The following is a 26,672-nucleotide window of genomic DNA, read 5'->3' on the forward strand; positions in this document are numbered from 1 at the left end:
AGACAGTTGCCTTGTCCAAATACCCACACTTGCGGTCTTCGCCACATGAGAGCACATGCACACGGCAGGAAGTAAGTGCACAAGACTGTCCAAATCTTAAAAACACCAAAGCGCAGTGCCCTTAACACACACTAAATCCACACTATCTCTAATACGCTCATGAGCGGTATTCAAGGCTTAGTGCATCCCATCATGCATCATGTTGTGGAAATAAATCGCAAGACTTTTTGCCAAGATCGTGAGAGTTCACGGGAAACCTTTCCAATGTAAGTTAAATATTAATAATAATTAGATATTACATATAATTTGGTAGTAAAACAAAGTGCTACACATTTTATTGGTGCAAAGGTGAGTAGCCTATATTTATTTTGTACATAATTTGCAACTGCCTTTTATCACTTAATTAGAAGCACCAGAAATTAAAGTGTGTTCCATCAGGTAATGAAAAGTTGTACACACACTTGTGGTCTTCATCCTCACTTACACTTGGGCCAAATGCAGGAAATACGTCATAGTAGTAGTCAAGTGATCAAGTGCAAAGACCGCAAGTGTGGGTATTTGGACAAGGCAAGTCACTTGCCCCGTTTCTGAATGAATCAGCCGTTTGAACGAATCAGTTGAATGAATGACTAAATTACTCACTCATTAAAACATTTGCTGTTGCCTGGTGGTTTGGTTTCATATTTAAAAGTATCATTGCATTTTCCCCAATATTTCTTATTTGTATGTTCAAAAAAATATTTAAAACCTTAATCTTATGAAGTTATTTATGGCTTTGTTATTTTGCGGTGTAAATGCATATGGCATGACTCGGTTTCATTAACCGGTCTGTGTGAATACATCTAATGACACTTCAGATACAGCTTCTGTATTTCCTGCAGTGCAAAGATGGAGTTTGTTGATACTAATACTGTTGAGACACTGTAATATTTAAATATAGACTTAATAAAAATGACTCTTCACACTCCTAATGCATCAATGTAAATAAATCAATTAAAATTGTTTCCAGTGCATCATATTCAAATTAATACAATACAGTATCTAATGACCCTAGAGTCGCACCACTGTGGGGAAAACTTCAATGTGATATTGGGTATCAAAATAATGAATTATCAAAATTACATTCCTTTTTGTCTTCCATATTATATCTTCCAGAATATATATAATTTCCACTGTTCAAATGTCTCTTTGTTCATGGGACAGCTGTATATGCCACTGATCACACTGGAGTTTGTATACATGTCTACAGCTATATTAGATTAATTAATTTCCACTGTAGATAATGTAAGAATGCAAAAAACAAAACTCCACAAACTAACCTATGATTTCATAAAATGCTTACATTTTACCCCCATATAAGCGGATTTGTGCCTGAGCATGATGGAATAAAATTTATGACCCTCCTCTAAATCACTAGTATTCACTATTACTGATGAACAATGGTGAAAGAAATAACTTTTTCTGAGGAAAGGGCACCACCTACTGGAGTAAAATGGAAAGGGTGAAAAGTGAAGCATAAACAGCAAAGCAAATCTATGGGACACGTGTATTTTTAGACTGTTGATTTACTTGTTGAAATCAACATTTGGTACAAGTCAGATTTAAAACAAATGACCTGGGTTACAAATACTGGAGAATTAGAGAAATCTGAGGGGAAATATTTTAGAAACACTCTCACTCAAAGAGAGCAGTCAGCAAAACTTTAGCATACACACAATAATGAAGCAGTTCGAGCAAAATAAGTAAACCCACTTAAAAAAAAAAAAAAAAACATTTTGCAGAGCTGTGAATGCTAACAGCTTACAATTGCTCTCAACATGAGATAAAACACTCAATAATCAGCTTTTGAAAGTTGGATTAATAGTTTGTTGCAGGTCATATCTAAAACAAATGACATTTAATCAGAGAAATCGGGGGGAAATATTTCAGAAACACTTTCACTTAAAGAGAACATAATTAGCAACACTTAAGCACACACACACACAATAATGAAGCCGTTTGTGCAAAATAAATAAACCCAAACAGTAAAAAGCCGACAGCAAGATGAATATGGAAGAGAAACCGATTATTTCATATGCTTCATCAAAATCAATGACATTCAAAAGTGAAGACCAACAAACCATTGGTTACAAATGCTAACAGCTGCCAGTTGCTCTCGACGTGAACTAAAACACTCAATAATCTTTCTTTGCGAGAGAAAAACAACCAGCGGATATGTTTAACCACTGAGTAAGATCAGATAGCAAGCTTCCAGTTTGATAACCTTCACTCAACACGCAGTAAAAGAAATGCTAGCTCATGATGAATTCAGAACCTCACCAGAAGAAAAAACACTGATTCTTTGTGCACTCACAACCTTTAAGTCCCTCAATGTGCAATAATTTGCTAAGATTCATGTTTACAGTCAGAACTCAATGAAGTTGAGCACACAGATTCTAGTATATTGGTACCAAATAGTCTGTGATGTATTATAATGGTGCAGAAATGTTAAAACTGTGTTGTGATGGATTCTATGATGTCCAGCGCCACCAGGCCACCCTCATCCGATCCCAGACAGCCTCTAGAGAGTCGATGGCTGGACGCACATCCAGGATGGAAAACTGGTAGGTGTCTTTATTAACATCCCCATCATAATAGTCAATGACGTATCGGACTTCCTTTCCGCACCGATCTACGATCCAATCATGTCGGTCAAAAGGCAATTCATATCTACAGAGAAAGTTAACAAGAGAGAAATCAAGCACTCTGCAGCTGTTTAAACACATCTTTTGGGATTTACATTTATATCTCACCCCATCCAATGACGTATTCTGGCTCTGGGCGAGAACTCTTTGGCTTTGCCCCCGAATCTCTTCAGAGATGGACCGCATGGACACTCGCTGCCAGAGACAAACGTGTGTTTAAACGAACAGTCAACTACAGCGCTATGATGATTCTTGCACACTTGGCAGTTTGTAGAATCAGTGCAGATCACACTGCCGGTGACCATCAAATGACAAACAGAAGGTGACAAACATAATATTATCACCTCGCTTATCTGACAGCAACAGTGCTAAAGAGATGATAATGAAGCTTTCATCTCATTAAAATGTGTTTGGCATCACACGTTACTTTATTATCAGTCACCATTATTTCTGCTAACAATATAAACACTTAATTTGAACACATTTTGATACAGTATGAAGTCTGTTATACTAGACAAGGCTGTGTTTATTTGATAAAAAAAAAATAGTAAAAATACTAAAAAAAAAAAAAAAAAAAAAAAAAGTGAAATATTATTACAATTAAAAAAAAACTATCATATTTTAATATATTTTGAAATATTATTTTTTCCTGTAGTAATTAGTACTTTTATTTAAAGAATAGAAAGTTCAAAAGGACATAATTTAGCGTATTTATTTTGATTAATTTAATGCATCCTTGTTGAATAGAAGTATTAATTTCTTGTATTGGAATACAATTTAACACAGCATTCCCTCAGTCACTAGTCATGTGAAAATGAAGTTGCGCTGCAGTCACCTGAAATGCAGCGCTTCCCACTTCAGGATTTCCTGCCAGGCTTGATCGTTGTTACGATTGTGGATCTGGATTATATTGGTCATGTCTTCTGGAGCAAGACTGTCATCCTTCCAGCGCCACCTAGCAAAACAAACAAACAGCAATTAGCTATTTATAGCAATTCAGAAAAAAAATAAAATAAAAAATTATTTTCATTCCAAAATGTGCAAAATGTGCTAGTCTTTTCTGAACAGTATCAAAACAATAGCTCCGTTCCAGACGTAGTGTGCTGCCTGTCTAGACAGCATTTTAAGGAATCATAGGCACACCTCGAACAGTAGGCCAAAAAAAATAAATAAATAAAAAATTGCCTACCAATTTTTGCCTACCAAAATACCAAATTTGACCGAAATATAAAGTAACACCTTGCACGGATAAAGCAAGAATAATGTAAATTATACAACATAATTAATGAATAAAAAAAAAAGAAAAGAAAACATCTAAAATAAATAGCCATATTACAGTATATTCTTTTTTTTTTTTTAATTAATTATGTTATACACTTATGGCTATATTTGCACACTAAACTTTATTCAGAACTTCATACTTTTATTCAGCAAGGATTCATTACATTGATCAAATGTGACAGTGAGGATATTTCTGAAGGATCTGACACTGAAGACTGGAGTAATGATGCTGAAAATTCAGTTTTGCATCACAGGAATAAATTGCATTTTAAAATATATTCAAATAGAAAACAAATATTTGAAATTGTAATAATATTTCACAATATTACTGTTACTCTGTGGTCCACATAGAGCTCTCCAAAATATAACAGGACACGTGTCTGGTTGTAAAACATAAGGTAAGGTAAACTCACCCCTTCCGCAGCATGGCATTCCAGAACATCTGTTCAGATGGATAGACCCAGTTCTGGCCTGTGCCTGATCGTGGGATTTTAGACTCCTCTCTTTTCACGGACAGATGGAACGGCTGGTCCGGGGCGGGCACCTGGTTTGGAGGGGACATCTGTGGGACAAAAGCAACATTAACACACATAAGCCGAAACAAGAGCGTCATCTCAATGACGGGATGCCCAGCTCACCATGTTTGCGGGATCGATGGAACCTTCAGAAGCTCTCATTGGACATTCGACAAACTCATAAGCTCTCTCCTGATGCGCTGGGCCGGCCGGCGGCGTCTGAGCCTGATGCATCGGGCACTCAGGAGGCGGAGAGCCTGGGTTTACATTACACATTATGAATTATTATAACATAAAATCCACTGATATCAAGCTCATGCTAACAGATGGTGCATTACTCACTTTTAGGGGGCTCTTGATGCATGGGACACCCAGGGGGTGGGGACGCCCCACCAAAATGAGGCACTGACATTGAAGACTCTGCTAGAATATTGGGGGCAAGACTGGATACGGATGCACCCATGATGAACACCAGTCCTGAAGAGATCAAGGAAACTGAAGATCAATTAGATCCTGTTGCATCATTACCTGTGTTATGCTGTTCACAGAAAATCTACTTTCTTTCATAAAATTCATTATTTATTCGCCCTCGTGCCATTCCTAACCTGCTTTCTTCTTACAAAATATGGACTTATATCACAAAAACGGACTATATAAGTATAATAAAACATGATGTGAGACAATTTGATGTAGTTTCCATATTTGAATCTATGCAAAATATATATTTTTCGTCACACAAAGTTATCACAAGTTTATGTTTATGGTGTTGTATAGTCATTTTTGGAGCTGGTCACAATTCATTTTCATTGTTTGAAAAAAATAAAAAATAAAATAATAATAATAATAATAATAATAATAGAGATTCAGAACATCTTTGCATGTTTTTTTTTTTACTTTAAGTAACGTGCTCTTTTAAGATACTGTCAGTGAGAATAAATAGTTTTGATCATTTATGTACCATATTTAAACATTTTGGACATTTACGAGTCCCAAAATTTAAGAGTTAAGTTACAAAATAAGTTATACAACATCATTCATGCACAAAGCAATGTCAATGAATATCAAACAACATATTCCTCTAAAAACACCTTCATTAAAATGTAACCAGCTTTTTAAAAATCTTGATATAATAATATCGATCACTAAAAGTTTATTAATATGACAGCAACTCACCTTTCTGCGTCTAACGCGAGGATCGGACGCTCCGCAATGTCAACGTGCACCGCTACTTCCGCATCATCCGGCATGCACTGCGAGCGGGGCGGGACGAATGCGTAGCTCATAAATATTAATTACATTGTGAAAGCTTGCTAGGTAGCCTATGTGCATTTTGCTTGTTCAGTATTTTCTTTTCTCATCATTTTTTTTCTATTTGGTGTAATAAATAATTATAATAAACTAATAGACAAGACCTATTGAATTGAACAAACACAGCACAAAGGTTTCACCCTATAGTTTATGGTTTCACCTTAAAAAGAAGTCACAAAATCATCATGAATCAAAATGAACATATTGCTTTATTGATGCAAATGGCATAACGAAAGTGAAAAATGAAAGACACGTGAAAGAATAAAGGTTCATTCCTCAGGTGCATGCACTTTCCTTCAGTATATGGGAACAAGATCCCTGTGGTCACCGAAGTAACACATGTAAAACTTTACATGGCAACAGTTTCCTGTGACGTTTGTATATGGAACGCATATTGTGCATTTACACATTCCATAAATTAAACAATGCTGAACACTAAAAGTTTGGATCTTTATATATTGAAAGGACTTGTAGTAAAAGTAAAATGTAATATTCTGACAAAAAAAAAAAAAAAAGACATCTTAAATGACATTTAACTGTTCACAGATTAATAATTCGTGCTTGAAATGACCAGCAAGGTTCTGAAAGATAATTTACAATGAATTAAATCCCTTATTTTCCTTTGCTTGTTTCGGAATACTCTTGTTCAGTGTTATGATTCATGTCTGTTCACCCAGATGGGCGTTTTCTGGGGTTTTCATAATTATACTGAGACTGTTGGTGTGTGCCACCATTTACTTAAAATGTATGATTAATGTTATGATTCGTACTTTTGACCTTTGGTTGTAACATTGGTGAGAACTAAAAAGCAAAACAATTGAAGTGATAGTCATACATTCTTTAAATGACCATACAATGAACCATGTGGTACAAAATTACACTAAATGGCACAAAAGGACAAGTAAATAAAAAAAAAAAAATGTTTATTTAACAAAACAAAAAAGGCATTGAGTGATTGAATACAAAAGAAAGAAAGAAAGAAAGAAAGAAAGAAAGAAAGAAAGAAAGAAAGAAAGAAAGAAAGAAAGAAAGAAAGAAAGAAAGAAAGAAAGAAAGAAAGAAAGAAAGAAAGAAAGAAAGAAAAAGAAAGAAAGAAAGAAAGAAAGAAAGAAAGAATCGCAACATGGATTCCTGTATATCTCGTGCCAGTAAAAGACAATCCTTCATAGGTCTGGCTCTCAGAATAACATTTCAAAATTCAAGTATTTAGTTCATTAAAAACAGACACAAATCGCTGTAAGCCATCTAAACTGTCTTTCATACATTTGAAATCAAAACTCGTGCTCACATCTGTGCCACCCCATGTGTACAGTATGAGTATCTACACTAAATTTGTCATACATAGTTGACAATGAATTTTAAAATGAATTCATAAAAGTATCACCGTATTGTAAATTTTCTCATATACTGTATATCTACTCGGATACACTGACCACTTTTATATCCTTCTGTTAAAAAAATAATAAATATACCGTACAAACATTATCATGCTGTCCGATCCCAAAACTGGTTCGATAAATTAGGAACGATGCAGGAAAACGATCCAACATTGAGAAGTCTTCGAACATTCACGAGCTACACTCTTCTCTACTCTGTTGAATTTCCTTTTAAAACCATTCCCAAATCATAATCGATCATTTAAGTTCAGTATTGATTGGATACACTGTACACCAACGGAATTAAAATAATTACTGCATGTTCAATAAAATTTATATGTACAATGCAAACATTCAGAGAACAACATCGCCGCATGCAGTTAACTGTACAGTGTGAACAAAGTGTGACATCCGTTTCATTGGAACAGAGTGAAATCTGAACAGAATCTGGAGCGAGTGTAAACTGGGTTTCATTCTTAAAAACAGTTCTGTATTAACGCGATCACAATGCATCAATGCTCATATCTCGTATATATATAAAATATTTTGCCTATTTAACCCACAGTTGGATCTCGGTGCATTCGATAAAATATACATCACAAATGTGTGACATCAATTTTCCAAGAGATTCTTGTTGAGTACACTGATCCATGTTGACGATTTTCTTTGTTTAGTACAGTGCAGTTGTGTGGACGAATCTTTCACAGTCAATATAAGCGGCTTTGAAGTAAACGTGAACATCAGGTGACTGACCCCTTGGCCAAGTACAGTGATTGAGAGCGAGGGACTGAACTATGATGAATAAATAATGTGGTTTGCATGCCCACAGTTTAAAATTAAAACCAAACATGGTTAAAACACAGTTCAGCAGGTGAACTCGAACAGTGCATCGTTTGCACTTCTTGGTGTACAGTTTCAAAACAAACACAAAATAAAAGTGGGGGTACTAGATAGTTCTGGTGTACTAGCTCTCAATTTGACATTTTGTCAGAGTTACATCTTAACTCTGTTAAATATTGCTCTGGGGTGGTTTTCAAAGTCTTTACCGGTCACTATCGCACCATAGTGTCCCATGAAGACCGTCAATAAGACAATGACCCTGTCTGTGAGCAAATGGTGTAAAATTTAAATGCCCTTTCTTTTCGCTCAATTGGTTTTTCCGTTCTCCTGGCTCTCGGGTTTGGATCTCCGGCTGGAAAGCAGGACTTTGTAGCAGCCGCGAGCGATTTTATGCATCCACATGACGTTCATGATGTCCAGGCAGATGCTGGAGAAGATCCAAGCGCTACGGCCACCGAAGGAGACCTTGTAGAAGGCCTCTGTGCCGTACACTGAGCACATTCGACTGTAGTATACTGGCATGACGGCGATCCGCACCAGGAAAAACACGAACGCCATCAGTACCCCGTTAGCCATGTTGGGCTTGGAGACTTTGGGGTAACCTAATACTTCAAAGAACCAGCTGGAAAACACAGGTGAGCAAAGTGACATGCTGTAAACTGATCTACAGTACCATCACAACATTTGTGTAATTTCTTTTTAAAGACAACATGAAATGGCATTTGAAAGGAATAGTTCACTCGAAATGAAAACTTACTCGCTCTCAGGCTTTTTAAGATGTAGATGAGTTTGTTTCTTCATCAGAACAGACTTAAAGAAATTTTGCATTACATCACTTGCTCACCAGTGGATCCTCTGCAGTGAATGGGTGCTGTCAGAATGAGAATCCAAACAGCTGATAAAAACATCACAATAATCCACAAGTAATCAACATGACTAGTCCATTAATTAAAGTCCTGCGAAGTTTGTAGTAAACATCCAACATTTAAAGAATTATTATGAACTCGTATTTTGGATAGAAGCAACGGTTTACACTTAAAATGGCTTGATTTGTTTATCACAAACATGCAGCTTTTCACTTCTCAAGATGTTAACTGATGAACTGGAGTTGTTGTGTATTATTGTGATGTTTTTATCAGCTGTTTGGACTCTCATTCTGACGGCACCCATTCACTGCAGAAGATCCATTGGTGAGCAAGTGATGTAATGCTAACTTTCTCTAAATCTGTTCTGATGAACAAATCTTGGTTGACCTGAAGGGGAGTACATTTTCAGCAAATTTTCAATTTTGGATGAACTAGCAATGAAATCTCTTTGGTCAAAACTCCAGCACCACTTTAAATAATAAATAAAATGTGTACAGACATGTGTACAAAAAAATTAAAAATAAAAAAATAAATAATAATAATGCTGGAAATGTTATGTTACAGTAAGGACACAATGTTAAGCCATGATACTATAGCTAATAATTTTAAATCATAATAATGAATCCACACAATAAAACTAGAAACAAAGTATATAGTGTTAATTCAGATCTCATGTTGTCATTAACGGTTTCAAGACATACATGGTGGGTGAAACTACAAAGTTCGCCCATTAAATATTTTGTACTCTAATCAGCCAAATACCTACCGTTGGTTTACACATGGTGTGGAAAACTCTGCAAGCAGACGGAAGTTAGCAAAATAAGGCAACATTCCTTGACCCTGGAAACACAAGGTGAAGAACAAACAAACTATGACACAGACGAGTTATAGAAATGCACAGCCTCATGAATCCGCTCCAAGAGTCTCAATATCTCCTGCTGTCAGGTACCCACAGTAATTTCTTCAGTGCTGAGTTATGATACTTTACTCTGACAGACATAACAAAAGAGCAAAGTAAAAAAAAAAAAAAAAAAAGTAGATAACAGAAAAAAGGTTGCACGGACAGATTTATTTTAAGATCAAATAATGTCCCTCAGTATTTATTGTCTATATTTAGCTTGTTTTTTTTCCAGTTAATATAAGGTTATAAATGACTTACATTTTTTACTCACAATGTAAGTAAAATTGCATCCATGTATGGATTAGAAGAATGCATGATAATTAGAGTGATTACGCTAATATTATGTCAAATTTATGCATTAAATAAATAATGAAAAAAATATCTGTTTTCAATTATGTACAGAATAAATTAGATAATCTGGCTCCAAACTAAAACAAACTAGTTTTTTGTTCAGATTACTGATATTTGTCATTTAAAAATCCCTCAATTAATTACTATAAAAGGATAACAGGATGATTTTTAACAATGTTATGAAATTAGAAACCAAAACTGTGCTTTCAGTAATTACAACCCACATTTCAAATAAGCCACATATTGTCAAGCGCATACAGTGGGGTCCAAATGTCTGATACCACTAGTGAAAATATTCTATTGTGAATTCTTCACTACAAATTATAATTATTGAAATTATTATATAATATATATTGTATTATATAGCAATTAAAATTAAAATTTCAATTGAAAAAAAAAAGTCATCTTGTGCTACAGTGGAAGCAATCATACCATATGAATGTTCACATGATCAATGTCACATTTATTTGATTATGACTTAGAAATAGTTCAGAATATTAAAAAGATAGTTCAGTCAAAAATGCAAAAAATTCTAAAATGTTAGAAAATTCTAACAGCATTTACCCTCAAGCTGTTCCAAACACAAAAGATGATATTTTGAACAATGTTGGTAACCAAACAATTGACGGCAGCCATTGAGTTCCATAGTATGGAAAAAAATGACTATGGAAGTCAATGGCTACCGCCAACTGTTTGGTTTCCCACATTCTTCAAAATATATTTTTATTTTCAACAGAAAAAAGAAACTCATTCAGGTTTGAAACAACTTGCGGTTGAATAAATGATGACAAATTTCATTTTTGGGTGAACTATCCCTTTTAAGCATTTTTTAATCATTTAAATGTTATTTACATTTTTTCTTTTTTCCCAAAACGCTAATACTTCATTTCTAGGTCATAATAAAGAAATAAAATCCCAGATTTTTAATGTGGTCTTATACTTTTTGATCCCACTGTATTAGTGGAGCAATGGTCAGCCATGCACGTTTTGTCAGGAAATGAAGCCTTTAATAGCCTTTCCTTGCAAAGCGAGGATTATTGGGACCTATTCCAAAAATGTTCCTCTCCAAACCAGTTTTGGCATTATCATTCCTCTAGCAAGAGAATAAACATTTGGCATCTTGATAACACACTTACCTTGAGGGCTGCAAATAAAACATGCATTAGCATACTTACTGCAAAACGGACCATATAAAAATCAAGGATAAAAAAAATAATCAGGTTGGCTAGCAGATGCATGCTGGTACCCCTAGGTACTGGTAAGTCCATACTGTAACTGGGCTTTAGTAACTGCTCAGAGTTCCATAACAGCAGGACAGCAGACAAGACAGGAGAGAGTCCATCTAGATCAGCCAAGCCTATATCTCTCATCTCTAAACCCGACTAACAGTGACTCTGGTAGTTTTTGCATGAAGGGTTTTGCTGGTCAGAGGAAGTGAGGCTGCGTTATTCAAGAAGTCATGTTAGGTGGGACAGAGACAGACTGACAGACAGATTCTTGGAGAGAAAAAAAAAAAAAAAAAAAGGTGGAGAAAAAATGCAAAACGAACAAACGACACAGAAGCAGCAACACCATTTAAGACTCGCTGGACATGCACTATGAGAAACAAATCGCACGACACTGACAAATTAATTTGATTTTATTCTACTTCTAAAAAAAAATAGCCTCTAACAGTTTGACAGAATATTATAATTTACATGTCAGTGCTAAATTTAGCGAAACGCTTGGTTCTTAAGATGAAGCACAATTATTAAACACTGAAGAGACTGATGGGGTATATTATGCTTATGATAAAAATAAGGCGAATATTATAATTTAGCCTGGGAAGAATGCAATAATTAACAAAAAGACACTTAAAAGTTCTGCTTTTAACACTAATAGCATTTCTAAACACAGGAAACAATAACAACGAATGACATTTCCAACGACAGACTTAATTACTCACTGAGACCCAACAGAAGACTTCCAGCTCCATGTTAAATTAGACCTATTATCTAGGTATAATGATTTAGAAAAAGGCTTGAAATGGCAGTCATTAAAGTGACCAGTGACAGTATGGTCTACATCCTGACAACATAATGCACGTTCAGGTTTGAGGCGATCCTCAAAGTTGCATTAAATCAGTGCAAGGTAACTATAGGGTATGAAAGCAACAATAAAGCCATTAATATCAAAAGTCGCTGCCCCTGATGCATTTTTATGTTTTTTTTGTTTTTAATAGAAATGAACAGGCCAAGACAATTAATTAGGCCATCAAAAATCATTTGTCATGGTCTTTCTACATAACAGGTGCCCTTTGAGTTTCTGTTGTATGTATTTGTATGCACAATATATCTGTGACTGAGAAAAAAAAAAAAAAAAAAAAAATCTATTAAAAAAAAAAAAAAAAAAAAAAATCTTTTTTTTTTTTTTTTTTTTTCATTCATGCATTTAGTAAACACAGTGTGCAAGCATAACCCAGAAAACATGTTACCATGTCAGGTCATTTCGTGAGGATTACCTATTAATGATTTTAACAATTAAGAGCTTTTAATAAGTTAACTAAAGTTAATAAGAATTTAATAAGATTTCATTCAGTAGCATATGTAGTTATTACAAGGTATATAAATATACACACACACACACACACACACACACACACACACACATTCATATATATATATATATATATATATATATATATCTCCAGGCCATCAATGCATGGTTTTTCCTGGAGCTTCAGTGACTGTTTGAACCTTTTGTAAGACACAGAGTCGCTCAGTTGTCCTCAGTGAAAAGATGGATCTCAAAATCATACAGTCACTTTTGGAAAGGGTTCAAATATGCGAAAGATGCTGGAAAACCAAAGGTAATTTTCATAAATTCAACTATTATTTTCTCTTGTGGACTATATGTAAACATCTTTTATGTGAAATATCTTACTCCGGTCAGTACTAAATAAAAAATAACATGTCTATTAACAACATATATAAAATCGTTAAAACATTATAGACTGTGACTTTAAATATCACATTTATTTGTTTTAGGCACCTGTTTTACAGAATGACTCATGCCAAACAACTGAGCATCAACAGATGCTATTTTATTTTTTGTTTAGTTTCATTTCATAACTAATTTCTGACTAATTTCTATCAAAAGGCACAAGTAACAACTTGTGCTACATGTAAACTAAATGCGCAGTTAATCAGAATTCAGCTGAGGACCAGATCAACCCGTTACTCAGCAAAACCTTCTCATTTTGTGAGTGTGGAGCATCTCGACACAGCCCAACAAACAAGTGCTTTCTCGCTGTTACTCATCCTGCAGTTGAGACGTGGTTGTTAGGTTTTAGAAAAGAGACTTTAGGAGGAAGATCGGCTCAAAGCAGGGGAAGGTATCAGAGCATGCACACAGGAAACCCTCCAACAGCACCACAGGAACAGCGAGCATCAACACATGCACACAATCCAATCTGGTGCAGTTTGGGCGGAAGCCGGCCAGAACTGACCGATGGAGTTGCTAAAGGGGTGGGGGGTCAGTGAGGTAGAGTTGAAAAGGAGAGAATGGACTTCTGCATAACCGTCAATGAGCATTCCATGCAAAAAATACCATCATCATCATCATCATCATCATAACCATACTCAGCTACAGAACTTGGTGACCTAGAGGGTAACCGTACAACTGAACCAAGAGTGAACAGTAGTGGCCTCAGTGGTGTAGTGTAGTGGTAAAAGATCTGGGCTGGTTACTGCAACCATCTAGAAACCATTTTTAACAAAAAATCAAAGAATACTCTATATAGGGATGCACAAAACAGACATGTTTCTTAGAAGCTGTTTAAATAAGAGGTGTAATTGTGTTCTTAACTAGACAGAGCACAACAGAACGCCTCAATCTCAAGCAGCATAAAAGCTTTCAAAGTTGGACTATCTTTTAAACTTATTTTTAATAACATCAGTCTAAACGCATATATGAAATGATGATGCTTCAAAAAATTTGAAAATGAAAATTTTCCAAGACAGCTGCACTGTGCAAACTAATAAATCATGAATGAATGAATAAAGTGAAAACATGTCATCAACATGGTAATTAAAGCACCTATTTTGATTAAAAAAAAAAACAGATTAATTATTCAACCTCACTTAGGTTATCAACAAGTTAGTTGCTGGATGATGAGTCAACCATATGATTTATTCTTAATAATAAAAAATAAAAAAAAAATCTACAAATGAAAATTCGGAGAAGTTCACAGGTCACATATGGGGTCAAATTTTGTTAAAAATACCTAAAGAAGGTCGCTAGACCAGAATGACAGAGTGCAGTTCTTTCTACAGTATTTCCTGGACATTTATTTAAGATAATGTACAGTCAGTCTGTCATTACTGGTAAATAAACTCCAACAGAGAAATCTTGTTTCACAATGAAGGGGTTTATATTGTCTGACAGTTCATTATCCTACTTATTACACAGCTATCTGCATGAACAGATAAATGCATAAATGAATGAATGCATAAATAAATACATAAACACATAAATGCAATAAAAATAAGTAAATAAATAGGCATGAAATACTGAAAGTTTAAATTATTGTGCGGAAAAAAAGACCACAGATTGAAATGAGAAACATGAAACAATTATCCTTGTTATTAATCAAAAATGTTTGCCCACAAAATGCTGCAATTTGCCTGCAATGCCACCGAAATGACCGATCAGAACGTTTTCAGAAAGTGATGTACTAACAGGGACAAATCCTTCAGACCATCCTGTTCCTCTGTTTATGGTTTAGCGATCACTCTCGTGTGGTGGAGCGTCAGCCAGGGAACACAGAGCTTTCAGCACCAGCTGCACACCTGACACTACCACTGCTCACTCTTGGTTGTCTCTTTCCCATCTTGCCTGCATGTTCTGTTACGGGACAACAGGGAACTCACCAGTACATAGTAGTAAGCATACAATGCTGCCAGGTGGTGGATTACAAAAAACTTGTCTCCTATTGCTCTCCAATAGTAAAATATAAGCAGCAGATCTGAAAAACACAGAAAAGGCAAGAAAAGTCAGAACTTCTTTAAGGAATAAGAATTAGAAAACATTGCCATAACAGTGATTAACACATTCATAGAACTGCTAATAATATGGCCAGCCTATAATATACCCACATCTCACAAGGAAACAAAGTTTTCTCTGTGGTCATCTTAACCTTCTTTTAGAGGATTCCATAAAGCCTCTACCAACACTGTATACCTTCATGTGTTCTTTTGGTTTATTTTATTTTAACACAAATATTACATGAACTGACAATTTATATGCATGTCACCAAGGATTACTACCATAAAATATCATAAAAACATTTTCATAAACCTGAAAAACTGAGACTAAAATAAGCTGCATTATAATAAAAGGTGTAATTGAAACTTTTTTTGTTTATATTTGTTAATATTAGTTAATGGATTAGCTGACATGAATAATGATAAATATATTTTTGCAGCATTTTATTAATCTTTGATAATAATACATTTGTTAATTGTTTGATGAATTGGCTGAAAAAATGCATTCGGAATTAACGCTGAGATTAAAACATTCTGAAGTATTGCTCATTGTTAATTCATATTAATTTATGTATTTAACTACTGTTAACAAATTAAACTTTACTTAAAACTTTAATTCGTTATCTTTCTCCATCAGTTCATGATAAATTAGTAAAATTTCATTTTATGTACATTAAGTACATAATTACATTATATTGGTCAAATAATTTATAACAAGTTATGACAAAAAATTACAACTCAAAATAGGAAAAAAAAACTCATTGAAACAAAGCTCAATAATCAGCTACAAAAAAGTAAAAAAAAAAAAAAAAAGAAAGTAAAAACTGAAAAAAAAAACAGACATTTTACAGAATCATCTGCAACCAGGTTAACATGGTCACAGAGATGGTGAAATTTTTCTAGAGAGGTGTTTCTTTGTTGAAAATGGGATAACCAACCATTTAAATAAATCAATCCACTAGAAACACGCAAAAAATGCAATCAGGACCATTAGTACAAAAAAAAATAAAAAATTTACTTGAATTTTCAAATCAAACTCTCAATATTACAAGAAACCCCTAACTGTCCTCAAAATGTCTTGCATTTAATGAATGATGCAGCACTCCAAACACTATCAGATATCTGCCGTAAGCTCTCACCAGATATGAGGTAGCCTGTAGTAATGCTCACGTTTATCTTCACCAGAGTAGGATCTCCCCTGTTGTGGTAAAGATGAGGACAAGGCACTGAGATTTACAACAAGACCACCTTAAAACAGTTACTGAAAGCATCCTGCTCGTCTGTAAAGAGCAGCACTTTCCCAGCATGCTCTGAATGCAGTGTGACCGGTCGGTATAACAGCAGAGCGCTCACCATACGGGGTCCTGATTGACAGCCTCATCGAAGAACAGGATGTAGAGGCAGAAAAGGCCGACCAACAGGGCGTGGAGCGTGGACACAGTCCTGCAGAGACACAAAAAAGCGAATGGTTTTATAGCACATGACAGCAGTGTTAACAGTGGTTTGCTTCTCCCATAAAACAATGTCAAGTTGGAACAATGGAAACAGAGCGATTGACTGCTGTCAATCAACTCAGCCCTGTGTGTCCTACATCTACAGATCAGTTCTCTTGACAGCCCACTGAAATGAGCATTATCGCTGCCATCTTCACCAGCTTCTTTATGCATACACAGACGTTAAAGTTTGAGCGACAGCTTACAACATGCTCTCCACAGCAAAGTCTTCTGATAAGACATTTAACAGGGAAATATTTGAAGCACCGCTGCGAATCCACTAGTGATATTCAACATACTGCCGCTTGTAATTGTATATAAGTGGAATTATAGTGTAGTTTGCTTCCTAAAATAATGACACTTAAAAACCAGTAAATCAAAAACATACAGTGCAAACAGTTATGTCTAAATTTCTGATTTAATATTTTGAGTATGTTCCATTTAGTGAATAAACACAGTGTAATTTGATTCTAAAACAAATGAGTCTTTTTTAGTGAACCAGAAACATACCGGTACACCGTGTGCGACCGGTGTTTGGTTATGTCTAAGCACACAATTTGAGCAATACAATTCCAAAACGAATGACTCGTATGAGCTAGTTCTTCCCAGTGAATCAAAAGCATTTGTTAAAGAATCATTTAGACATACCTGTTTGCACTGTATGAGTCTTTTGACCCAGTTCTTCTCAACGTATCAAAACCACATGGTACAACCAGTGTAGTACGTTTCCTAAACAAATGACTCTTTATGAGCCAGTTGTTTTAAGTAAATCAAAAACATGTAGTGCAACCAGTAACCTCTAAACAATTCCCAAATGAATTAGTCTTTTGAGTGAATTCTTTTTAATAAATCAGAACCACACAGTGCAACCAGTATAGTACGATTCCTAAACAAATGACTCTTTATGAGCCAGTTCTTTTTAGTGAATCAAAACCATACAGTGCAACCAGTTTTCCAAATGATTCCTGAACAAATGATTCCTTTGAGCTGGATCTTTTTAGTAAATCAAATAGAAACAGTGCAACCAGCTGTCTAAATGATTCCCAAATTAATTTGTCTTTTGAGTGAGTTCTTTTAAATGAATCAGAACCACACAGTGCAACCGGTATAGTCCGATTCCTAAACAAATGACTCTTTATGAGCCAGTTCTTTTTAGTGAATCAAAACCATACAGTGCAACCAGTTTTCCAAATGATTCCTGAACAAATGATTCCTTTGAGCCGGATCTTTTTTAGTAAATCAAATAGAAACAGTGCAACCAGTTGTCTAAATGATTCCCAAATGAATTAGTCTTTTGAGTGAGTTCTTTTTAATGAATCAGAACCACACAGTGCAACCGGTGTAGTCCGATTCCTAAACAAATAATTCATTATGAACCAGTTCTTTTTAGTGAATCAAAACTATACAGTGCAACCAGTTTTCCAAATGATTCCTTTGAGCTGGATCTTTTTAGTAAATCAAACAGAAACAGTGCAACCAGTTGTCTAAATGATTCCCAAATGAATTTGTCTTTTGAGTGAGTTCTTTTTAATAAATCCAAACCACACAGTGCAACCGGTGTAGTCCGATTCCTAAACAAATGACTCTTTATGAGCCAGTTCTTTATAGTGAATCAAAAACATACAGTGCAACCAGTTTTCCAAATGATTCCTGAACAAATGAGTCTTTTAAGCCGGATCTTTTTAGCAAACCAAACACATACAGTGCAACTAGATATGTCTATGTGATTCCCAAATGAATTGAGTCAGATCTTTTATTGAATCTGTGTAGTCCAATTCCTAAACAAATGACTCATCCAATCAAACACACACAGCTTACAATTACTCCTTTGTATTTAAGAAACACTGAACATGAGAAGGTAATACATCCAAAGAGAAATGCTGAATTAGTCCCAGCGCCCAAACAGACGACACAAAACATGTTTCTGTACCTTGAGTTCCACTCGATCTTCTGTTTGTGGTTGAGTTTGAGGAAGCCAGGGCTGATTCTGGATGACGCCCATGGGCTCACACTGTGAAAGAGCCACTGGAAGGTGCAAAAACTCACCACCGAGATGAGCAGGATCAGCTGGCTGAAGGGGTCCATGGCCACCCGACCCCACTGCAAAAGAAAGAGCAACAGAAAAAACACTTGAAGACGCTTTACAGTAAGACATGCACATCTATGTCCTGTTGAAATCACAACGGAAAGCTGTGAACGGAAAGCACAGTTTCAGTAGAAAAGTAAGGTAAATGTTTAACAGACGTGATTACTGTGTTAGCAATGAGAAACAAAAGAGGTGACGCAAAGCCCATGTCTCTATCTGAAGCCCATAAAACTAATACAGGCTGTGGGAACGGTCACAAAATCAGTCCTCTCTGACTTTATTTAAAGCATCATTGGTTGATATTAATGCTGCTAGGTGTGATGCAAGAGTCTGTTGACCATTCCAAAACACTGTCCAAAATCTCAGATATGTTACACATGCAGGATGCACAACTATTCTAGCAGGCTTCTGTTGTCATAAATGACACAATATGCAATACTTGATAGTAGTACTGTATGTACAGATCATATTGAGCTTGGATCTAAATGTCAACCTTCTCCTCACACAGTTCCTCTTGCAGTCTGTTGCTGTCACTGTGCACCAGAAAAACAAGTCTGTCCCCTTTGAAGCACATAGTAAGGAAGCAGTGATCCATAAAGATAAAGCTTGGGTCAAAATAATCATAGCGTTTTAACTGGGTCTAGCAGGAGTGGATAAGCACAAAGAACAAAAGACATAGATCTCATTCATGCTCGCCTGTACTTTTCTCACTTCCTGTAGAAAGTGTCTTTAATACACTCTCAGGAAAAAAAAAAAAAAAAAGTACAAAAGTTGGAGCGATACCTTTTCTTACTAAAGGTACCAGTATGCACCCTAGGGGTAAATATTATAAATAACATAATAACATTTATGAATTTAGCAGACGCTATTATCCAAAGTGACTTACAGTGCATTCTGGCTATACATTTTTTTTTTTTTTATCAGTATCTGTGATCCCTGGGAATTGAACCCACAACCTTTTTGCGCTGCTAACGCAACGCTCTACAACTGAGCCACAGTAACACTGTTTTATATATTTATAATCCTACTTAATCCAAACTTTTAAATGGTAGTGCATCACAGTTTCCTCAAAAAAGCAGCACAGCAGTTTTCAATATTGACGATAATAATAAATGTTTCTTGAGCACCAAGTCAGCATATAAGAATAATTTCTGAAGGGTCGTGTGACACTGAAGACTGGAGTAATGATGCTGAAAAGTAGTCACCACTTCCATCGGCGCTGCTGCAGCAAACATTTTTTTGGAGTATTATGACCAGTACTTAATTTGATCCTGCTTGGTTCTGTTCCAGAAAATGTCAGATTTTTAATTTTTGCATTCCAGTAGGCCTATTTGTTTTTAAAAATCCAGCATTTACAGTGCATTAGATTGTGACAGTGCGTGCGTGCATACGAGGACGAGCGAGCGCGTTTGGATGTTTTTGGAGGTTATTGCTCACGTCTCGTTCGGCACAAATCGAAATGTTTCCATATTCGCAATGTATTTGAATGTTAAACTATTGTTTATAATGTAAACTTGGCTTGTATTTTACACGCATTCGCATATAGACGGAAAAGATCATCCTCTTCACATGAGAAAAAACGTCCTTGGCATAACAGCAGAGTGGACCAGTATGGTATACTACGGTCTATTTAAACCGTCCAGTGTAACCTTTTATATGTTTGGTTGACTATTTTATTTTGATAATGAACTGCGATGTAAGTTTGAATTGCTAGAATACGTGCGTGCTAGGCGCCAGCGCGATCGAAACAGCTGAAACATTAAAAAGAAAAAGAAAAAAAAAAACTTTTTGGAGTAAGATATAATCCACAGAAGTGTTTACTTTCATTTGTGCACACTCACAATAAAAAGAAGATTTGTGCTCTTGTAAAATAAAGCAAACAGAATGGTCGTTGTCATCTTTTTTCTTTTTTTTTTTACATGAATTTATGGAGCGCTGCCACACTTCTGTTTTAAATTCGTTATCTTAATTATTTAAGTCAGATATATTTAGTTATTTTTATGTTGGGCCTATTACTTATATAGGCTATACATTTTCCTTAAAGCATCCCATTTTGTCCCAGGGCTGTAAACCTTGTGTTCTAGGCTGTAGTTAGGTCCATGCAGAAACTTGTGAATGATGCTCGGCGTCACCATTTAGTGACATTGAATGCTCCGGGAAAACGTATTGTCTGTGTCGGTCACAGCGCCTTTTAATTGCTGTTTTAAATCCAGTATTTATTTATTTACAAATTATAAGCTCTGATTATGACAAGTGTGGTATAAAAGCTTTGTTTATTAGAGGAATAATTGGTTATGGAAAATTTTACATCGCGACCATGTTTTTGGATGCTAGTGGTCGACCGATATATCGCCAAGGCTAATATATCGGCCGATATTTGGCATCTTTCAAATATCGGCATCAGCCGATAAGTTTTTCTGTTTGGCCGATGCGTTCGTGGTTGGACTTTTATTTTGACAGCGCTGAGAACGCAGCGCCTGAACACACAGTGCTCACATTCTCCCTCTTCTTCGCTGTCGTTGTTAACAGTTCTGTCTAATACGGATAGACGTCTGTCTAATAATCAGATAGAATGGTTAAACAAAGGAATTAAAATGTATACAAAAAAGGTATTATAACGATTGCTTTTATATTGTTAGTAATAGAAAGGCAAACATTATAATACTTTCTCGTTTGCCGTCAGCATTCAGAAAATACGCTTTTACATCATTTAAACAAATCTTTGAATGACTAATGAACATCTAATTTCAAAAACCCTGCAAACTTAGTCGAATCCAGCTGTGAGAGCTTATGAAGTGTGGATGTGTGTCCTGCATGCTCGCGTGTTCTCTGTGTGACGGTCGGTCCGTGTGAATTGAACGCTGACAGGAGGAGAGTTCAGCTTCACTGACATGCGCGATCGACAGACTTTAAACTCGTGATTTTAAATTATGCTGCGCTTCATGCTTTTGCCCGATGTCATATTCATGTCATTCATGTTTCACTGTATGCTGTATGTAAAATGAGTGTTACCTTGGCTTTATTTGAAAAAAATGTGATTCCCAATGCACACAAACTTCTCAGAATACTGAGTGCCCTGTTGGTTACAATGTTTACTTCCTTTTTATTTATATTTTTATTAAATATTTATTTGTGAAAAATACTTTGCCACTTAAAGTATAAGCATGTTTATTTTACACATTTATTTTTTTACCCATTTCAAATGATTTCAAATTTCTTAAATACAATTAATAAAAATGATTCATTGAATTTACTTTTTCTTTTTTTTAAGGTAAGTGGTTGCAATCGATTTATTTTAGCTACATTTAAATAAATTTAGTTGGCTAACTTACAAAAAAAAAATATTATTAAATGTAGCTAAAACAAATTGTTTGCAACCACTTACCTTTAAAAAATTTAGTATATATTTTTTTCAGTGACATTAAATAAAATTATATCGGCTTTATATCGGCCACCCTGCTTTCCAAGATATCGGCATCGGCTGTTAAAAAAACAATATCGGTCACAGTTCCAGCCCATTGCTTACATTTATGCAGCTTTGTTCTGGTTTACTGGTTGGTCACAAATTTCCACAAATTCAATAATATTTAGGCATTGTTTCTTTTCCTAAATCCTCACCGTCTAACCCTCTAATTTTGCAGGTTTATTTGATTGTCTTTCACTTTTAAATCACTGTTTTCGCATCTCTTACTGTGGTAAACATGCAGGAAGGGAAATGAAAGATTTCATGAATCAAGAATTCGTTCGATTTATTAATTTGTTCCCTTATTTCAGTTAAATCATGGGTTATTTAAAGAAACAAATTGATGAAACATGGACAGTTGCCACAAATTAATAAGTCGTAGGAACAAATTAACAAATTGATAGCCTTTCTGTCCTGTGTCCCGCAGCCCTACAAAGCACACGATATAAAACAATTATCTGGGGAAATGACTTAATTACTACATTTCCATTGCTTTCCATGTTGAATAACTTTGTGTTGTTTCTATTTTAATGTAAAGTTTAAATCACATTAAGCTTGCACTTGTTTTGCGCATTAACTTACATGCAACCCAAAATCAAACAGGTTAATCGACCATGATTGCTTTAATCGATTGCATCTCTTATCGACAATTAATCGATCATCGATTAATCGTTGACATCCCTAATATATATTTACATTTAGTCATTAAGCAGATATACACACACACACACACACACACACACCGTTAAAGAAACAATACTGTGAAATATATTGTACTTATCAGCACATAAAATTTACAAATAGGTCCTCAACACAAGGAAAATCCAGAAAACTCAAGGAGGAAGCATCGTTTTACATTTTCCACAGGGCATCCAAGTGCTCATAACATCTCCTGTTGATCTACTTTCATGACCTCTGGCCCACAACAGCTAATGGAAAACATGAATCGCACTCTTACCTGAGGCACTAAGTGTTCAAAGGACGAGAGACAAATACAAAACATGCACCCATTGCACTGAGAGTGTAGTAAGAAGAGACTGATAGTTTTGAAAACCACGAAATTGGAGTTTTGTGGCTTTTAGTCTGCATACTTGCTTTAAGGTCATCTACATTGAAGAGAACTCCGTTCCCAATATAAACTTTTAGCAGAGAAACAGAAATTTAAAAAAAAAAGATAATAAATGTCCGCACAACATTGCAACGACAGATGTAGCATACAGAGAGAGTCTCTACTGTTTCTACGTGTCACAACAACTGCAGACTTCCAACGGCAAGCCAACCGTCAAGGAGATCCGCATATCAGCAAAGATATATTAAACAAGTTTCACACAGGAAATGAGTCACTCATTCCTATCCTAACATGCCTTAACTTGCTAAATTATTGCTACAAAAAAATAAGCCAATACCACCTCCCTTAATAAGTATATTCCAACACCCAAAGGGTGAAGGGTGCCATTTCTACACCAAAACACAGGCTCCCTACACTAGTCTTTCACTGACTGGACAAAAAGGTAGTTCCAATGCAAACTAATACCTCTGGTTCAGCCAATGTGTCTATGTTGGGTTAGTTGGAACAATTAAAAAGGGAGTTCACCGCTGGCAAGATAGGCTATTAATAAAACTTTCCTGTCTATGCACTAGAAACACAAAACTATTTTTTAATTCCTGCTACATGACTAGACAAAACAGAAAGAAAAGCCCCGAAGCTGTCCAAAGATTTCCTGATGATGCAAAATTGTGCGTTTTGCATTATCCAGTGGAATTTTGCTGACAAATAAACCGGAATCATGGTGCATATAACTAGAGGTAGACCGATATACCAGTATTTGTCATTTTTAAATTATCAACATCGGTTTTGTACAATAACTATCAGAAGTAGCTTTTATTTTGACAGTGAAAGGACTTTTATTTTGACAGTGCTAAGAAAGCCAGTATGTGAACGCAGATATGAGTGTAATCTTTAAATCCTTGATTTCAAACTATGCTGCGCTATATCAAGTTTCCAAGTCATATGTCAATATGTACAGTATGTAAAAAATTAGCATTACCTGATCTTTATCTAAGAAAACTTACTAGATTACTGAGTGCACTGTTAGTGTTTTTTACTTCCTTTTTATTCAATGTGTTAAATATGTAAAATTTAAATACAGCAATTGGTATGCATGTTATTTCAATTAAACAGTGTGATATCATAAATATCAGCTTTATATCAGCCATCGGCCATTACAAAATCATTATAGGTCTACATATCGGTCTAACAATGGGGTTATAAAGGGTGTATAAAAGATGGCTGAAAAACTACAATGAATAAAAAGCATTAACGAGGTTATAAACAACTGAGTTGTAGTAAGCAATATTTCAGAACATGGTCAAACAACTAAACTAACAGACTGTGACATCAGCACATCTCCTCATGGGGCGACAGGAGTCACAAAACAGGCGGTCACTAAATTTAGATGTACTTTATGTAGCAATAGGCAACATGCACACATAGAGGAGGGGTGAGGGTGAGTGCATTTAAAGGTCCTATACAGGTTCACACTTGTTGTGCAAGGCAGGCATCCAAAGAGGTCATGAAGCAAAATGGTAACAGGAAGTTCAGTAGTTTTCACAGATGAACACGTGTGAACACGTGCTGCATGTGCATGCATCTCAACTGTGAACATGGAGTTTAAGAAACAAAAAGCCAACTGTAAAAAACATTCAGTTGCAGAAATGTCTGATTGGGTAGATTAACATGCTTTCCATACTGGTGTACAGGTTTGTCATGTGGGCGGCAGATCACAGCACTGACAAAGCTGCATTGCTGGCATGCTTTAGTGCATTGAGTAAATGCATCATATTTTAAGAGAGGCAGCTCTGCCTTGAATGAAATATTGACCGGGCAAAGCAAGGCTCATAGAGCAGCAGTATGGATGGACTGCTAAATGGATGCTTTATTAAACCCCTGAGGAAAGTGTAGTGCAAAAGCAGCCAGCCACAATCTACAAAGTATACACACACACATAAATATACAGAAACAACAATTTAATTAGATTACTTTTAAAAAAAATTAAGGCCTGGAAACCACAATTTTAAATTTTGCAAATATTCAAATGTTTGTGTCTTTGTTTTCTCAAAGCAATTTTTAACATTGCTTGATTTGTACCACCTGACAAATAAGAGCCAAAATCAAATCTTTTATTTTCTTTTTTTAAATAGCATCAACATTTTACAAAACTAATATTAAATTTCTAAGAACATGGCACATGTTCATTTTCACTTGGTAACGTTATTTGAAAACTATTCACAAGGTACAGCTCTCAAAACTGAAAGTAAAACAAAACACCTCAGAAGAAAGTACTTTTGAAAAGTCAGAAATACATTTTTTGATGAAAAACGCCAAATACAACCAAAACATCTGTGCTGCGTTTAGCATTTCCATTAAATACAGAGAAAATGAATGTTTTTTTTTGGTCGCATACCTGAACAAATGTTTCCGTTCAATACTGACATGCATCTTCAGTTCGACTCGAACACATCTTTAAGTGCATAATTAAACATTAAACTCAGATTTTGTTTTTTAAATGTCTTTTTAGCCTTCATTTGTCAATAAAGTCGGTTATTTCACTCCGACTGGTGTACTGCATTGAACCGCATTGCTTGTGCATTAAATGCACATATATATGTACATTTGTGAATAGATGAGCATTATATGAAGATGTGCGCGTGCGAAAAATACATCAAAGACCGTAATTCAGCACTGACAGTCTGATAACACAAACAAATACTTAATCACATCTCTACTAAAGCTCTGTAAAAACATTGCGATGGACGGAAATCGACTCGTGTTGTTACCAACACGCCTGCTGCTTTCTTTAGGCCACATTACACCGCAGTGATGGCTGAAAACACAACACTTGTGCATTAAAAATATTGCTTGGTATCACGCAATGCATGCATTAACCATATGCTTACCTCTTATCGATCATCAATGGTGTCTGCTGGTCAGTTGTGCATGAAAACATGGGCTGATAAAAATCCGTGTTTTGCTTCAATCAGACACATGCATGATTCTCCTCTCTCCACGGCGATATGAAATGCATGATTTCATATCAATCGGAGAAACGGGTGGTCCTTATAATAATCTCAATCTGCGATGCGTGAGGGTTTTATAAACGCGCGACGGTGAGAACATGTTGAGGATGATGATGTGTTGATGATGGCTGGCTGTAAGTGAAGGTGAGGGAACGAGAGGATCCCATTTCAGCTTCATTCTTAAAGAGATATTCACACACGGACGTCACTCTTTTGATTCATCAGTGAGTCGAGTCTTTTGAATTCATTCACTAACAGGATTCATTCAGAGGCCGTTCCTGCAGGTCATCGTTACACCAGTAGGTGGCAAAAAAGTGAGTGACTGAATTATTCTCTCTACTGATTCGTTCAAAAAACAAGTCGTTTTGGAGATATAATCGCGTTTTCCGTGAAAAGGAGAGCTACTT

General features: G+C 35.5%; 2 protein-coding genes across 5 annotated transcripts; both read right to left on the minus strand.

Annotated features, from left to right (window-relative positions):
• Nucleotides 1-1,547: 1,547 nt before the first annotated feature.
• LOC109066001 (holocytochrome c-type synthase-like) lies at nt 1,548-5,781 on the minus strand. 2 transcript variants are annotated; one of them, XM_019082981.2, is made up of 7 exons: nt 5,654-5,781; nt 4,823-4,957; nt 4,604-4,737; nt 4,379-4,527; nt 3,520-3,639; nt 2,793-2,879; nt 1,548-2,709 (listed from the first exon to the last, which is right to left on the minus strand). In XM_019082981.2, exons 2-7 carry the CDS (start codon nt 4,941-4,943, stop codon nt 2,511-2,513), a joined length of 810 nt encoding a protein of 269 aa, XP_018938526.1. In that variant the 5' UTR covers nt 4,944-4,957; nt 5,654-5,781; the 3' UTR covers nt 1,548-2,510. The 2 variants fall into 2 exon arrangements, with proteins under 2 accessions (XP_018938526.1, XP_018938527.1); XM_019082982.2 differs by having other exon boundaries at nt 4,823-4,975; nt 5,654-5,735.
• Nucleotides 5,782-5,978: 197 nt separating this feature from the next.
• LOC109066003 (TLC domain-containing protein 4-B-like) lies at nt 5,979-26,460 on the minus strand. 3 transcript variants are annotated; one of them, XM_019082983.2, is made up of 7 exons: nt 26,146-26,460; nt 18,570-18,739; nt 16,500-16,589; nt 16,286-16,344; nt 15,033-15,127; nt 9,637-9,710; nt 5,979-8,626 (listed from the first exon to the last, which is right to left on the minus strand). In XM_019082983.2, the coding sequence occupies exons 2-7, from the start codon at nt 18,722-18,724 to the stop codon at nt 8,311-8,313; spliced, it is 789 nt and encodes a 262-aa protein (XP_018938528.2). In that variant the 5' UTR covers nt 18,725-18,739; nt 26,146-26,460; the 3' UTR covers nt 5,979-8,310. The 3 variants fall into 3 exon arrangements, with proteins under 3 accessions (XP_018938528.2, XP_042570501.1, XP_042570502.1); XM_042714567.1 differs by lacking the exon at nt 26,146-26,460 and adding an exon at nt 23,147-23,478; XM_042714568.1 differs by lacking the exons at nt 15,033-15,127; nt 26,146-26,460 and adding an exon at nt 23,147-23,520 and having other exon boundaries at nt 16,317-16,344.
• Nucleotides 26,461-26,672: the final 212 nt, after the last annotated feature.

The sequence above is a fragment of the Cyprinus carpio genome, chromosome A24 (assembly GCF_018340385.1).
Source record: "Cyprinus carpio isolate SPL01 chromosome A24, ASM1834038v1, whole genome shotgun sequence".
Taxonomy (NCBI): domain Eukaryota; kingdom Metazoa; phylum Chordata; class Actinopteri; order Cypriniformes; family Cyprinidae; genus Cyprinus; species Cyprinus carpio.

Bases quoted from the DNA above. Each gene is read 5' to 3' on its own strand.
- LOC109066003 (XM_042714567.1), bottom strand. From the start codon at position 23,191: ATGTTTTGTATTTGTCTCTCGTCCTTTGAACACTTAGTGCCTCAG. The intron at 16,345-16,499 runs GTGAGCGCTCTG...TTACCACAACAG, and splicing joins GTCAATCAGGACCCCGTATG to GGGAGATCCTACTCTGGTGA. The intron at 9,711-15,032 runs GTGAGTTCCCTG...TTGTGTTTCCAG, and splicing joins ATGCTTACTACTATGTACTG to GGTCAAGGAATGTTGCCTTA.
- LOC109066001 (XM_019082981.2), bottom strand. From the start codon at position 4,943: ATGGGTGCATCCGTATCCAGTCTTGCCCCCAATATTCTAGCAGAGTCT. The intron at 4,738-4,822 runs GTGAGTAATGCA...ATGTAAACCCAG, and splicing joins GCATCAAGAGCCCCCTAAAA to GCTCTCCGCCTCCTGAGTGC. The intron at 2,880-3,519 runs GTGACTGCAGCG...TGTCTCTGGCAG, and splicing joins TGGGAAGCGCTGCATTTCAG to CGAGTGTCCATGCGGTCCAT.